At 39.0% G+C, this 17134-nt stretch overlaps 1 protein-coding gene across 1 annotated transcript; it reads left to right on the forward strand.

Annotated features, from left to right (window-relative positions):
* Window positions 1–836: 836 nt before the first annotated feature.
* Window positions 837–12631, forward strand: LOC109475592. The gene is made up of 17 exons (XM_019776293.1): window positions 837–1147; window positions 3295–3751; window positions 4460–4574; window positions 4884–5101; window positions 5965–6096; window positions 6515–6682; window positions 7226–7362; window positions 7684–7798; window positions 8120–8227; window positions 8376–8556; window positions 9140–9229; window positions 9707–9784; window positions 9952–10012; window positions 10289–10351; window positions 10749–10933; window positions 11499–11685; window positions 12303–12631. Coding segments are annotated over exons 1-17 (2304 nt in total). The 5' UTR covers window positions 837–1139; the 3' UTR covers window positions 12304–12631.
* Window positions 12632–17134: the final 4503 nt, after the last annotated feature.

Raw genomic sequence — 17134 nt, forward strand, 5'->3', positions numbered from 1 at the left:
GCCAAATTCATCAGTAGCCGACCTTGCTGACTTTTATCTGCGCCAACCTAACCATGTAACCACGGTTTTGGGACGACTGGCTAGTGTTGGGGGGTGGCGCAAATTTGTGAATATGTGACATAAACTTTCAACAATCTTTTTTGTCAAATGCTTTGCAACTCATTCGAAGTCTTCATCATTCATCAACTTTCTTATCCAAGACCGTCTGGCGCGTGCGTGTAATTATTTCTTTTCGACTGTGTACATAAACATTGTGTAATTTATTGGTATTTTTCAAATCCTTCATAAACCACCCGTCTTAGATAATGTTTTTAAGTAGAATAATAAATATCCTAAATATACTATACAAACTTTTCAGCGGTCTTCAGTCTGCTTTGGGTCCTGTGAGCACCTACTGTCGACCAGACTGTTCTACACGGGCGACGATTTGTGATATGTATACATGTACACTTTATAAAACCATTGTGCAGCAACGCCGCCATACATGAAAAGGGGGAATTGCAACACAGGTTATCAACATCATGCGAGTGCTCAGAATAGCGTCAAATTTGTAATCGTATTTTATTCCCGGAAATATCCCTGGGGATATCTCTTAACTGCGCCTGTATATTGAAGGACAAACGTGTTGTATTCGATTTTCTATTAAATGTAAATGATGATTTCTTACTCCCAACTATCTTCTTTATTTATGTTTATCCAAAGCTACTTTGGGTAAATTTGTGGATGTAGTCAATATTCTTTTCTCAACTTATTTCCGAATAATGATTAGCAGCTTCATATTTCCTTGTTGTGGTCCATTAGGTTTGTAATTTTCCCCTCCCCGCTTTTTTTCACCCGTTACAAACACCATTTTCACTTACAAGTGGAACATGGTGGCCACCATGTTGCACTTATAAGTGGGCCAGGAGACGTCTCCTGGCTCATGAGAGACACCATTTTCACTTAGATCTGGATGGAAGAGATGGTCTCTGGCCATGCAGGAACGGCACAGATACAGTAACAACGCTCGCGAGATTTTGCGAGCCTGGACACGAGATCGCGTGGAGAGAGCCGGGATGTGTGCCGTGGCGTGGGTCGGGGCTCAGTGACTTTCGGATATCTAGTCGCGTCGTTGGACGGTAGCACTCTCTTTCAACTCCATGGCGAGGTAAATCATTTCTAGTTTAGATATGTACAGTTCCTCGTCAATTGCACCCTACGCCTATTGCGTGAAGAGAGTGCGCTTCGGCCATATGCTTGCCGGCCGAAGGGGAGGGGGCGACACACATATTATGGCAAGCTCCTGCCTCATGTATTAAACGTTCATTCAGATCATATATGAATAAAAAAATAAGAGGTCGCTTTGTCAGTCAAACTGGAGTACGTGGCGTACCACGTAACGGACACAGAGGATCGAAATTTTCGACTTTTCGACTTTCCCGAGCATGAATTATATTCCAAGTAAGCGTTAGGAATATACCATTTTTTCCAAGGAATTTTCCGGGGTTTCTCTTTTTAGCGAACGCCCAGGAATTGTCGCACGAATCTTAATTTTTGTGGTCATGTCCAGAGTATGCTCCCACCGTGTTCCTACCAAATTTGAAGCTAATCCATCGAGCTGGACTTAAATAAAACGAAATTTACTGGGTTTTTCCTCTTCTTAGCGAATACCCACTTCCGGGTTTGAAGCGAATGCCCACTACTCCTTGCAAAATATCGGCCCTCACGAAACGCTGGCAAAATTTACCTCCACAAACATGTTCATATAGGACTGCCCTGAATTTCTGCTAAGTTTCTGTGCTTTACAAGCTTTTAAAGTACCCTTTTTTCGGCAAAATGTGCGCTGCGACGACTTCGCCGCCTCGGTGTTTACAAAATGGGCGACGGCCGCGGGTTTGCGAAAAACACAGTCCAGTCCAATCGGTGGAAAAAGCAGCTTAGTCCGATTTGGCGGTGGTAAAAGCAGTTTGCATATGCACCCTTTGTCCAACAGTTTTGGTGGATCGCAAGGAAATTGACATAAGCTTTATAGACATATCTTTCTGGTAGTGTTTGCTTAAAAGGACATTTAGTATTTTTATAAGTGTCTGTGCAGTATTTTTTTATTTTTATTTGTGCGACAATTCCTGGGCGTTCGTGGGCGTTTGCTAAAAAGAGAAACCAATTTTCTAGCATTTTCAACTTACAGTCACAAATTTTATAATTGGAAAATTGACTTATCGGGCTGTTTACCTGTTCCTTCCGGTGGTCAAAAGCCCAGTATGCTCGCATCGGGGAAGTTGAGCCCGAGGGGAGTACTATAACATACATAATTTGAATAAATAAGGAGGAATTTGCTTTGTAGCTTTGTATCAGCATGGCATCAATTTGGCATCCTTAATGTGGGGTACAGAGAATGCCTTATGCAATTGCAAATGTAAAGGCCCTGTTCACATAAATAGTTTCCAAATAATTCAAACAGTACTAGTACTATTGGTTTACAGCAATGATAGGGTCGAGGTAGCGAACCAGTACAGAAGTGACCACGAAAACAGTGCAGACAAAAAGTACTGCAAAAAAAAAAAGGAATTACATTAGCTATCAATTCATTTTCATTCACACCTAATATTACATGTACACTTAGTTTACCTCAATCTGGTTATCTGATAATGATTTGTTTATTCTTGATACCGATCATAGGAGATGTAATACTTTTATTGTTGACAGCTCAGGTATTATAGCCTGGTATCCAGCCTTGTTAGCTTTAGTCCGCTTTAGTCCGCTACCCAAGATCCGCTCCCCGCCCCGTTGGGTAGCGGGGACTAAAGCTAACAAGGCTGGATACCAGGCTACAGGTATTATACCAATTTTTATACAATTCTTTATTTGGTTACAGTAAACACCAAGAGGTGGATAGGATCTTTTCCATTCCATTTCCATATTGATTTTGGCTGTTCATATTCAGAAATCAATCTGAATTAATTATTCATATGCCTCTGACTAAATCAAATCAAAGATATTTTGCTTAAAGTGAACAGGGCATGACTTTAAATTCAAGAGGGTTGTCGCAGGTTTATTAATATACATAATTTGACACATGTGGCGTGATGCAGAAAACCACTATAAAGTATAAGGATATGTCCAAATCATAATGTTTGTCTATATCGACTCCAGTTCTACATCTACACATGTAATTGTATACTATATGTATGGGCTTTAACAGTTCACTACACAGTAACCGGAGGTTTTAGTCACGCAGAGAACCAAAACAACAAATACATTCAGATACTATTTGTACAATCTTTGTAAACTTTTATTGCATTCAATTTGCTACAGTTTCTCCAAGCGGAAGAGGACAAAGAAGTCAGAATTCTATTGGCCAGGAGTAAAAGTGAACTATCATGATGATGATGGCAGGAAGAGGTCCTACTGGATGGAGATTAATCCTGCAGTCACATCCACAGATACGCCCACCACATCTACAGCAACAGACCAACACTTAGCCCAGCCAGAGGCTCCTGAGATACCAGTACCAGTACAACCATCACTCTACACCCAAAACAAGGAAGCAGTAAAAGAGTCATGGTCAGAGAAAAGGGACGACCTTATACACATAGCTATTCAGTCAGCCAAGCCGCCAACTACCACATGCTATCTATGTGAAGAGGAAGTACCGGTACTCACAGCCCCACTGATCTTTTGCAAGGATTGCAGTCCAGTTGGGGTGTTCTGTTTGGCATGTTTCCAGAAGACTCATAAAAGCCCATCACTTCACTGTGCTGAAGTGTGGAAGGTGTGTTGGAAATTTGGAATAAAATTGTTGTATAATATTATAAGAATGCTTTGATTAAATCATATGGGGATATCATCCACATGCATACATGTATTGGCTATGGTATGCCCAGTCAGTTTGTTGCATGTTCTAGCTGGCTTCTGTAGTCTGTTACATATACTTCCTTGGGTTTTTTGTGACCTTATTCCTTTAGATATTTACAGTAACTGTATAATATATATTTACCGTTGCCTTTAGTGACATTAGCTTTAGAAAGATAACATGTGATGTGACAATATGCTATAATACTCAACAAGGTTGTCTTTAGGCTGTTTGAGCGTACTATGCCTCTACACTATTTGGACCCCTTATGCTGTGGTTTAGCCCCACACCCACTGTCTTTCAACCTGTGTGGGGGTGTTTTATTGCGAGAACATTGACACTTCATAATTCTTTTAAAGACTTAAAAGTTGACGTTAAAAGTTAATATAACAAAAATATTGTCCCCCAATAAGTAGTACTATGGGGGTATAATTTCCATAGTACCAGACCCCCACTCTCTGTTTAGGACACAATGCAAATACTGTGGTACATTGTTGTCCATTTACTGTATACCAGACCCCTAGTGAAATTATTTTGGTGAGAACCCTGTTGAGCTACTACCAGTACTAGGATATAGAATCAACTTTTTATGTCAAATAAAACAGAATGCATCTGTACATTTTCCAGGATGGTTGTTTACAGCCATATGTCTGCAGCAGCAGCAGTAGACAACTGATCATGCCTCACCAGATGAACTGCTACAGTTCCTCATTAAAATCCATGAGGGTGTTTGATCAAAATGGTGAGTAGTGTACTTGACCATGTTTCAATATTTCTTATCCTTGAAATTATGCCTTCATTACAGCTATTCCATAAGAATTGCAATAGATGGAAGCTTGTTTTGCCCATTGTCTGGCATTTCTAAACACCAGTACTGTTTTTGAGAAAATCCAGCATGTATGGCAGACTAGAAGATCTAATTTGATAGCAGGATTTATATATTTTATTAGCTCTGGAGAGTGTTACCCTCAATGTTGCAAAATATTAAAATATTTAAATTACTATAATATAATATTGTGAACATTTTGTCTTGCTTTGTAATTTCCTGCAGGCCGCCTCCAATACTTAGATGTTGCTGTGTGCCCATGCGAAACTGAGTTGGAGACATTGCTGAAACTGGGGCTGTGGGGAGCAACACCTACAAAGCCACAGACTGCATTCTCAGTTTCCCTCCTTGAATGGTTGGTCTGGCTGAGCAGGGAAGCACAAGTGTCAACAGAAGCTTTCTGCAGGGCAGTTAGGTGGAAAAACAACTTGACACTGGATGAGGTAAACTCTGGTCATTTGCTTAAAACTGATGTGATGTCATGAAAAAAATAAAATAACAAGTGTGGTCTTTTTCTTCCAGAAATGCACAATAGCTTTATTAATACCAGTAATTTAACATGTTTAATACTCAGGGCTCAAAATTCATTTTTTGGGAATAGGTGCACTCGTGTACCTAACCTAAAAAATCTTACTACTCCTCTTCTGAGCTTGAAACCGAAATGGGAGCTAACTCCAAAATCTTAAACAAGTACTACTAGATTTTATTAATTTTCTTACAAGAATGCCAATTTTCTGACAAGAATGCCAAGAATATCCTGTATACTATAATACATTTGACATGTAAAAAATACCTACATAAATAGTTTACAGAAAACAAATGGGTGCACAGCTCCAAATTTGGGTGCATGCACTCAGTATTGCACTCAGTATTTCGAGCCCTGCTACTACAATGTATTTTTGAATGTCACATATCTTATTGTCTGAATGTTAGAGCTCTTCAGCATAACACACTTAGATACATGACACACCAGGGTTTTCGCTGCAAGTGATATACCATAACAGGAAGTTATTGACTTTCAAAATGTGTATTCACACTAAAATGAAGAATGGAATGTGGTTGATCTGCTAATAAACTATAGGCAAGAGTTAACATGTAATATGCATGTAATCAAGCAGTAACAACATTTTTGCTATATCACACATGTTTCCTGCATTGTGTCATAGTAAAAATTGTTAACTAACTGTGCAACAGGGTACCAATTTATTTATCTCCATAAATCATGGACCATGTGACTTTATTTATCAAGTAAAATACCTTTTTAATCAAGCAATACTCAGTCCTTTCTCTTTGTCTCTTTTGACAGGCGAATTCTCTCCACCGGGCCCTTACCGGAGAATGCATTGCAGAGTTCTGCCACTTCCGGCACAGGCTGCAAAGCATGAAAGACTTGAGTGTTTCACTTGATGGTGGAAGCAGCTGCCCCGCCTGTCCCAAGGTTATATTTCCTGCTTTTTCCCAATTGCTCATTTCTAGATGTAACATAAAGTCTCAGTAATGGAGCTGCTTGATATAGTTTATTTAGTTTTTAAAAACACAAGGCATCTGTGTAAGGAGTGACTTGGTGGACAGTGGAAGGTAGCTTGGTGGATGTTTGATCCTTTGCATCTTCCCAAAACTCATCCTGACCCCGAAACCCATTCTGACTTTGGACTTACAGTTCCTGTAAGATTGTTGATAAGCCACATACTCTGTACATCTCTTCCTCTATACTAAAGATAGCTGACTATAAAATTTTTCAATTATTTCTCCTTCTTTGCATTCCTAATTTCTTTAAATGTTTTGGCAAAAATTTTTGTAGACTATGAAAGCACATTAACGATAAACATTGATCTAAAATATCTTTTCTTCTTCAGAATGATGGGGAACAGATCATCGCCATTGATGGAAATTTTGGCCTGGTCAGAAAGGCAAGCTCTGGAGTAAGCTCTGCACCTCCCCTGCATGGAGAGTCAATGTTCCTTGACGACGAGGAATTGAAAGAGTTCCTATCGACATACCATGATCAAGAGAAGCCATCTGAGGTAAGAATCTCTCTCAAATTCATTTAGGTATAGTGGTAGCATGACATACATGTAGTATCCCTTCTTTTGTTTCCCTTTGTAAATACAGACCAAATAAACTTATGAAAGTTAGCCCCAATATAAAGCATTTAAGGATGTTGACTGCATATATGATTAAACACAGATTATAGTATGCCCCATTTTTTATGGACAAAAGTTGATGTGCGTGCAGATGCCATCCATATGATCAAGTCAGCCTGGCCTTATGTGGAGAACAGAGGAAAATTAATTGGAAAATAAAAGTGCTGTTAGCCGCCATAGCCCAATCAAGCCAGTCTTTGTTCACATTAAAACATTGGCTGTCTGACCATTGACCATGAAGTGGCCATAAAATGACCATGATTCTATTACGTGCATTATTATTCATTTTATGAACAAATAAACATATATCAAGCCCCAGTTAAAAATGTATCCGTTTTTATCTGCTCTGCAGGCTTTTATATTTCCCAAAAAATTATAATTGATTGTGGATTACACCATTTCTGTCCTTTTCTTTTACATCAGGACTGTAGCCACTTTAAAGCTGGACAGTGCCTACGCTCCAAGACTCAACAACAAAAGCTGGATATCACCGGGGTCTTTGGTAGTGTCTGTCGGCACAACATCCCACAGAAGTTTCTGAATATGTTCCATGGAGAACGGTGGGTGTAGTGAACTTTTGTATTAATATAACATCAGATTCTGATGATGCTATTACAGTCAAAGCTTTCATTTGGAAATTTTGGGTTGACTAATGATTTTAGCCTCCTTGGTTTAACAGAACCTAAGTAGAGCTCCATAGCATATGTTTTACGTAGCACCATTTGCTTCATAGCATTTCTTGCATTAATTAAGAAACAATTTTGGTCATTACTTTCATTTACATTTATTTTGACATACTGCAAGGAATATTGGGACATTTGATTTGACTTGTGATTCAGGTAGCTGTTTTTTAATCATCTTGTCTTCTTTATCATTGTCAGCTTTGGCTATCCAGTTTATCTAATCAGAAGCCTTCTGAGGGAGGCCAGTCCGCAGAACATCCGTCTGAAAATAATCTATGATGTCGCATGCTCGCTGGAAGCACACCTTAGACGTGTAAGTTGTTCTGAACTGTATTACATGGAAGAAGATGACATGCATGAGACATAGAATTCAACTTTTACAATGTTTTGCTTTTTGTTTTGTTTAAGTACACTTCCTGAATGTCACTACCTTGCCCTTGTGCTACCTCTTTAGATTTAACTCTTTAAGGGAGAGAATATTTTCAACAGATGGTGATGAAATTGATAAATGCAGCACGTTTTGCTTTTTCTGGGTAGTTAAGAATTTTCTAGTGAGCCTCATTACACCATAAAGAGAGTACTTGTGGGCTTTATTATGCTATTACCATGTAAGACAGAAGTCTTTCTTTTCCAGAATGCAGGCCGGGAAGGGATGCACCAACAGCTGAGCCAAGATATGCTGCAACAGCTGAGTCTGGCCGTAGATGTCTTCCATTCTTATGGCCACAAAGCTCTATGCCAGGTAACTTACATATCTTCTATGGTCAATTTTGATTTCATGCAAGTTTAAATAGGAAATGGAGATAAAGGAGTTCTGTCTTTTGACATTGAATATTATTTTCTCTTTCAGTTTGAAGGTTCTTATTAGGAATTTTCATGCGCTATTTCAGGTCAAATACAACACCCGGAGACTTGAGGGATTTGGCCTAACTGATGGTGAGGGGGTAGAAGTGTTGTGGTCATACCTGCGTAGGTTCGCTAAAATCACCAAAGAGATGACACCAGCTCACAGGGTGGAGAAGTTAAGCGAGGCACTGAGCCATTACGCCATGCGGAAAGCCATAGACATTGGTGTGTTGTCCCTCTTTATGTTCTATTTCAGAGAAATACTTACTGTACATTTATTGTATCAGATAAACCTACTTCAAGATATTCCTTTTCTTTTCACGGGTAATATATATTATACTTGGATACTTAGTAGTCTGCACTCTTTGTCAATATCTAGATACTAATAGGTTACAATGTAAAGTTGGAAATATGACCCTATACCTGCACCACATGCATGTGTCCAAGTGGATGCAATTTTAAGATTACTTGCAACTTTTTGCAAGACTTAGGGTTTTTGCTGAAACTGATCTTGTGTTGAAAATACAGTGGACTATATGCTTATATGTAATTATACTAATGTGCAATAGAAAACGTTTGGCAACTAAGCCACCTTCAAAAGATTGATATTTTTTATGTGTTCTAGGTTTGCATGTCCTGCTAATAGGATGATATCATAGATGATATGCAGAAATTGGCAAACTGTAACAATCTCAAATCTCAAGCGCCACCAAGGTTTTAAAAGATTTTGAGATCTGTAGTGAAAATTCTATACCTATTTTGGTTGCTTACATGTACATGTAACTTGAATATTGCCATTGTCTTTCAGAGGTTACTCTTAAAGAGAAGATGAAGACTGCCAATGCAACAGAAAAACTTGCTGAAGAAAATCACAAAGAAGCTTTGAGTCATGCAGGAGGTAAGAAAAAGACAAATACTATGTCCTTTTCTTTGTTAAAACACTCTCAGCTGATGTACCCTACTAAAAATCCTTTTTTAGCATTGTCAACAGTGCTAGCAAAGCAGTTCATTCTTCCCACCATCCCAGTTATCAAACTATAAATTAACTAGTGTAATGTAGGGAGAGAGAGCAGAGTGCAGTAGAGTAACCTTTATTCAAACTGGATAGCCCTGTCAGCCATCTATGAACTGACCTTCCCAAAGGTCAATGAGGGTTGGCAATAGATGTTTGGACTAGACTAACCTGTGTTTTACTGTATATGACTACTAAACTAACAGGGTTGTTTTTCTCATTTGGGTACTAAGTATAACATGCATTTATTTTGTATATCTGTCCATTCAGTGCTATTCAACTATTGTGCTTGTATCTGCCACAATATGTTAAGCATTTTCTATCCCTTTTACAAGATTAATACTTACATCCCAAATACTTTAGTTCCTGTTTCAGTGGACGACATCAAAAGGTGGCAGAAGATGGAGAAGGAAGTGATGTCAAAGAAGGAACGAACATCAAGTGAGTAAAAAGCTGTAATTGGATTGTTTACACCAAAAAGTTGCAGCCTACGAAACCAGTTGGCCATGGAACTGTCTCATGTATATGACAAGTAACATACAATGTAAATGTATACCATAATTTATCGCTAAGTATGTTTATGTAAAAGTGCTCTTTTTTTCTTTTAGCATCAACATGCAAGTGGAAGAAAGAGTATGCAGGAAAGCGGATGAGGCATCAGGCATTGGGGTAGGCTATATTTCTAGTGCTCTTGTGTATTGCTTCACATTAGACAGCCAAATATATTTACCTACACAAATTTGTCAGTCATGTATAAGTAGATATTTGCAAACTGAAGCTTCAAAAGGCTGACCCACAGGACAGAATCAGCTGGAGAGCAGCAATCAGGCCAGGGCAACATTCCACTTCCAACCCTCGAGCAATGAGGACCATGAGACATTAAACGGATAGTGAGTGTATGTGAGTATACTAAGAATTAAGAAGTACAATCTTTTGTACCTGCAGGGAGAAAATCCAAGAATGCCAGGATGAGTCTGCACTTGCAGTTCACCTTGCAGCTTTCACTAAGTGAGTATAAGTTATGATATTAGACTTGAATATCTTGTAACCCTTCCTTCTGAGACAATCTTTGGCAATTTGTTGTGTAATTGTTATTGATTTACCGGTATATGTTTTACATCAATGAAATATCTTAAAGAGAAACAATGAGGAGCAGTTGATAAATCCATATACATATGATATTTCTAGTGATTGCATTCATCTGATTTCACGGTTAATTCAAGTCCAGTCATAGCACTGCAGGCATGGATATGTGCATTGTGGAATGAAATGTAAAGCAAGTCAAACTAGGTGCATGATGCTTGAGACCACCTGTAATTCTTTTCATAAATAATGCCTACCAACTTCTTAAATAACCTCTGAAAGACATTTGACTTGAACAAAACTAAATATTATTGTGTAACAGGTTGGAATCCACCCTGAAGTCCATTGAAGATAAACATCGCATAGCAAGATGGCAGCAGACCGATCCTGAATTCATTGCTGCACTGACAGACCTCGACAGTGAAGAAAGAAGGCAGCATCTTGCAACCATTCAGAGTGTCTCTTGCCAGAGGTCATTTCTGATCTCTTTAAAAGGGCGTTACCCAGGTCAGTGCCTGACATTTTTTTAATGTCTTTTTGTTAAAGTCTTTGAACCAAAGACTGGCAAATGAACAACATAACTTTGCCTAATTTCCATCAAAATATGCATGACAATGGCAACTTGTATATATGATGCTGGTACAGAAATATCTCGTTAGGTCTGTTTCTGTATCTGTATAGCCGGTATAACCATCCTTCGGCGTAACACACCAGATTCTGTGTCAGCTGGTATAACCGTCCTTTGGCTTAACCCTTAAGCTCTGTGTCTGCATAGCCGGTATAGCCACCCTTTGGCATAACACACCAGCTTCTGTATCTGTATAGCCGGTATAACCGCCCTTCGGCGTAACACACCAGCTTCTGTATCTGTATAGCCAGTATAACCTCCCCTCGGCATAACACATCAGCTTCTGTATCTGTATAGCCGGTATAACCGCCCTTCGGCGTAACACACCAGCTTCTGTATCTGTATAGCCGGTATAACCGCCCTTCGGCGTAACACACTAGCTTCTGTATCTGTATAGCCAGCATAACCATCCTTCGGCAGTAACCACAATTTCATTCTTTTCAGATGGACAAGCTATTGCATTGAAGCTGTCAAGGCAGATAACATCTGCCAGCAACAGCTATCAAAAGCCATTGAAGCTTACAACACTATACCCTGGAGTCCACAATCTGCAGAATTTCCATCATCACTGCACTTTTCGGAGGCCAGTGACCCTACATGGTCCACTTACCAGATGCTGGGTCCATCCATGGTATTGTAGATTTCTCTGAATAAATATCTTAATATGGCATGTACCAGTTATTTTTGCAGAAATGGTGTCATGTTTACAACAATTAAATATATCGAGTTTGTTCTACACATAGTATCAAATAGCAGATACTATTGGCTTCAACTGGGGATGGTCTTAGGAAATCATGGGCCATTTTGAGACTTGAAAAGCACCTTTGCTATGTTTGTAGAGATATTGGTTTAACAATTTGCAGCTTGAACAATTTCATTTGCAAATCGCTTTTTAGCGTGTTTAGTAATTTGTTCTACTTTCATGACCACCTAGATTTGAGGGATATGACAATTTTTTTTGTCAAACTTTTTTTTATTTGCACATGCGCATTATGGGGTTCCCAGAGGATGTCATCCATATACTTAGTCAAATCAACATAGCCTTAGATATCATGGGGACATTTTGATAGTAAGGTTGGGAGTTTGTGTGTTTGTCATCAAATAGCCTTTCACACTCAAAATTGCTGTCAAATTATTTTAGCAATACCTAGCAACACTTAAATTATCGGGCCCCTTTTAACTCCTTGATTCAAGAGTTCCAAACTTAATTTGCAGTTGGTCTATATGTCTTGACTCTTCTTTCAACAGAGCGAACCAGGACTGCCCTACAGCCTGAAAAGAAAGCCATCGATGCTATCAACATGAAAGAAAGAGCTGTGGAAGAGAGGCAACTGATAAAGAAAGAAATGGGGTCAGGGGTTTGGGACCCATTTCATCGAGGAGCACGACCACACAGCAGAAGCTGTGAGGCACTGCCAGGAGCGTGTCGGTATGGAAGCAGAGCAGGCTATGCTCTTACAACACATGATAAGGCTTGAGAAGAGACTGTTCGAAATGCATGAGATATTCAAACAGTACATAGCTCTACCTGATCCTCCTTCCAGTCACATACCTATGTATTCTCGATCTCGTCAGGCCTTAGAACGCTCTGAAGCTGAGTACAACAGCCTTGATAATGACCTAGAATATTTCAGTGAAGAAGATGAGTATGGGGGGGAGGGGGTCTTAAAGTGCCTGTATGCATAGTGTAAATCTTTGTTGAGTTACACTCTTTTTGATGCAGAAGATGAATATGTTGCATAATATATAAAATATAATGGGAGTACTTTCTTTACCACAGATACTACATGTATGTTGATAGCAGTGTTATTCAGATCTTATTAAAGCTTTTTTTTTAGATATTGCCAAACAATAGAAAGTGTATCTGTGCATAGTCTTAGTGTATGCCTAATTTCCTGTGCATGCTATACACTTAGCTGGCCTGTTGTTTTTTCATTCAGGTAAGCTTGCAGATTTGTTGACAGCAGGCATGACCAATAACACATGACTTGTGTTAGAGTTACTGTATCTGTATAGTTTCTCTTGTATGAAGCAGGAGATGGACCTGTTTATACACCACTGCTGTCTGTCTAGAATTGACTTTAGTTGGTCAAACAGAAGACTACTTTATCCCTCTATTACTACTACTTCAGACTCTAGCACTTGAAACAAAATGATTCAAATGGATTGAAATGGGTATCCTAATGAATTACTGAAATACTGTATACTGTGAAATACTTTTAAGTATGCTTCTCCAATAGAAATACCATATATCAACACCTGTTAATTGTCTGAAATGGCTTATCTGAGTATGTACATCTTTTTTTATTTCAATAATAATGTTCGTTGAGGTATGGATGATGTGCGAATGTGAATAAACTGAAAGTTTCTTTGTGTGGATCTGTTTGTGTGTAGAATATCTTTATTTCAAACCAGTTCTGGTGGAAAGCACATTTCAACAATGTGCCCTTTGTGTCAAGGCCACCAGTCACTCTGTCATGTCTTAAATGCCTGTCCAGTGGCACTGATGGCCAAAATACACTTAGCGCTAGTCTGGTTAAGGAATTGTAAGCCATAAGGAGCAATCTGATTCCTGAGCTGAATTCACAGAACCCCCAGACACCTTGCCCACCTGACATCACCACAACTCAGCAAATCAGACATCGACTGCTCTTAAACCATTAGTCTTGGTGAAAACACCATTATTTTTGTGTGCGGAATTTGGATATCGCGATTAAGGGCAAAACGCAATTTTTTGTACGAAATTTCGATATCGCGAAATGATGACCAAATTCCTCAAACCAACTTCATAGGATTCCGGACACTCCCCTAATGCCAAATATGCTTCTTGTTTCTCAAAATAACCCAATTTCAGCAATTAAGGGCAAAATGTCATTTTTCGTACAAAATTTCGATATCGCGAAACGATGACCAAATTCCTCCAAACCAACTTCATGGGATTCCGGACACTCCCCTAATGCCAAATATGCTTCTTGTTTCTCAAAATAACCCAATTTCAGCAATTAAGGGCAAAACGTCATTTTTCGTACAAAATTTCGATATCGCGAAACGATGACCAAATTCCTCCAAACCAACTTCATAGGATTCCGGACACTCCCCTAATGCCAAATATGCTTCTTGTTTCTCAAAATAACCCAATTTCAGCAATTAAGGGCAAAACGTCATTTTTCGTACAAAATTTCGATATCGCGAAACGATGACCAAAATTCCTCCAAACCAACTTTAAACGATTCTGGGCACTTCCCTGTGTCACCTGATACAAATGTACCATATATGAATCTTGGTAGCATAGTTTTGTCAATTCATAAAAAAATGTGATACTGGTACAATTGGTTCCTTGCAATTGACTTCTGCGATATGCATGTGATTTATGGTATGTAATACTAGTAGCATAATATGTTCTCCTGAGGCCAAAACAGTTTTGTTCGGGTAGGAATGAGATACCGTCCCAAAGATCATGACCAATATCATTGAACTAACTTTATGGTAGGCAGAATGACACCTACATTCACAATATTAGTTCCTTACCTTGTTTGTCTTAGATGCCTATCTGAGGCAAAAAATTCGATTTAGTCGGCAAAAACTTAAATGATAATAACTCAACAAAGAAATATGGATTCGGCATGGAAATTTCCGTATCGAATATACAAGCATCCACAAATTAATTAGTCAATTTTGAAAGAAAAGTGTTGAATTCTAAGCAATCTATGAACTAGATCCGCTGTTGTGGCAAGACGTTGTTCAAACACTATTGACGATTCTAGGTCGCATCTCACAGAACTGCGCTTTCCTTCATAAAACAAGAAGGAGTTCATATATCGCCATGAAACTTGCACAACACTAGGCTGATATACTGATCTGGCTGTGGTTTTGATAGATTTGATCTTTCTTTATCTTTTGTTGACTTATAGGGAATTCACATGTTTTAAATTTCAAGCAGGTGCTAATATAGTTAGCAGCGCCGGTTCCCAGAACACTTTAGAGCCACGTAAATCGCATACAAAACAACGCAGGTAAACCAGATTTTGACAACGGATAGCCTACAATACTATGTAACTTGAAACAGGGTAAATTGGACCGTGTCCCAAACCATTTTTCAGATATTACACGAAAACCCGTTTAAAAAGTCTAAAAAGTTCCCTAGCGATTTTCATGAAATTGCAGGGTGTACTGTTTTTAAGAGGAACTCGGGCGAATATTTCAATAGACTTAGCTGATAATCACGTAAAACACACGTTTTATCCTTATTCTTGCCATTTCAATCTTTTAAACTAATTGTAACACCTTATAAAAAGTGCGGGTACCCATGCGAGATGAGATGAAACTGCAACAAAGGAACCTTAGCTCGGAATGCGGCCCCGCTTTGCGTGCGTCCAGGACGTTTTGGTTTTTCATGTGTCAGCTAGAATGGAACGGTGTCTTTCAAATTTCACTGATATACTTCTGAACGCCTATTTAGTCTTTGTAACAATTTCCCTGGTGACGTCGTCGTGGTTTTTCACTGAGTAATAAGTAACTAAGTTACTAAGTAACTGTGGAAAATATCAATAGTGACACGTACGATATCATGCCTAACGCCGAGAACCACAACCCGTTTTTCGAAACACTGTGCTTATCAAATAGCTTTGCTTAACACAAGGAAAGTTGACTACAACAGAATCATTCATGGCAGACAGTGTTTCTAATATTTTGTTTGTAATCAAGCCTTACAACAGCACAAAGATTTTGTTGCACACAAATTCACACACACACGAACGCACGCAAAATTACCACACACACATTCACAAATAAACACGCACAGCAAAAACTTTTTCATGCAACAGGTGTCATTCACTTTGACGACTAATGCATTATTCAAACATTTAAACATGTTTACCTCAATACTTCCTTACAGAGTGTCCGAAACACAACCAACCCACTGTTACCTACTGCTACTTTATATGCAATAGAATATTTGAGGTAAAAAAAAACATAACTGAGCGCTGTGCTTTCATGTTTAATCAGTAATGCCTCGGGTGCAACCAATATTCTTCTTTCCAGGTCACCCTGTGTGTGTACATTGACTATTAGAATACAAGAATACATGTAACAGTAATACTTATAGGATGTCCATTGAATGCAATTCGCTTCCTTTATCATCTTGGTTATGTAATTTGTTATTGCATAGTTATAGAAATACATGTGTGGGTACAGCTTTGTGAAGACAATAGTCCATGAAAAACATAGTGCGTGTGTAGCTTGTAAGATACACAAAATGGCAGTTTACATGCTATATAGGATCTTAACTTTACTACTATCTCTACAATACCCCTCAAAAAAGGAGTATGTTTTCCAAAGCATCTGAATTTAATAGAGCTATTGCCAAAGAATTGCAAATACCATGAAGTACAGAAATTTCTGGCTCTAGATCTCTAAAAGTGTAAACTTCCGGTAGCTGTCTGACATTACTACAGACACACCATTTCACTTCATCTAAAACCAAGACTTGGTTGGTGTTAATAAATAACTCCCACAAGCAAAAGAATGTAATTCTGTGAAGCATTATAAGTTTTTTTTGTCCACAGTCAGTGTGTTGTCTTACATAGGTATGTTCGACATGGCCTGCCTGGGTGTAATTCTGTCAGCACCTGGGGCAACAACACAAAAAAATATTTCAGTTGTGATGGACATGATTCTGGCAAAGGTTGGCTTCAGAAATTAGAACAGACACTGCATTTCCTTGCTCTTAGAACAGACACCCACACACCGACATGTTCAGACAGACACACAAACTGACATGTTCAGACACACACACACACACACACACACACACACACACACACCGACATGTTCTGGCACAAGTATACACATGCACATGTAACGGTTACACACACACACACACACACACACACAGACGCACACACACGCACACACACACGTAATGTCACCAGGCACACACACACACACACACGTGCACACACACACACACACACACACACACACACACACACACACACACACACACACACACACACACACACAAACACACACACACACACGTGCACCACACACACACGTACACACACGTAATGTCACCAGGC

This window comes from Branchiostoma belcheri, unplaced genomic scaffold (assembly GCF_001625305.1).
Source record: "Branchiostoma belcheri isolate BF01 breed outbred unplaced genomic scaffold, Haploidv18h27 scaffold103, whole genome shotgun sequence".
NCBI lineage: Eukaryota > Metazoa > Chordata > Leptocardii > Amphioxiformes > Branchiostomatidae > Branchiostoma > Branchiostoma belcheri.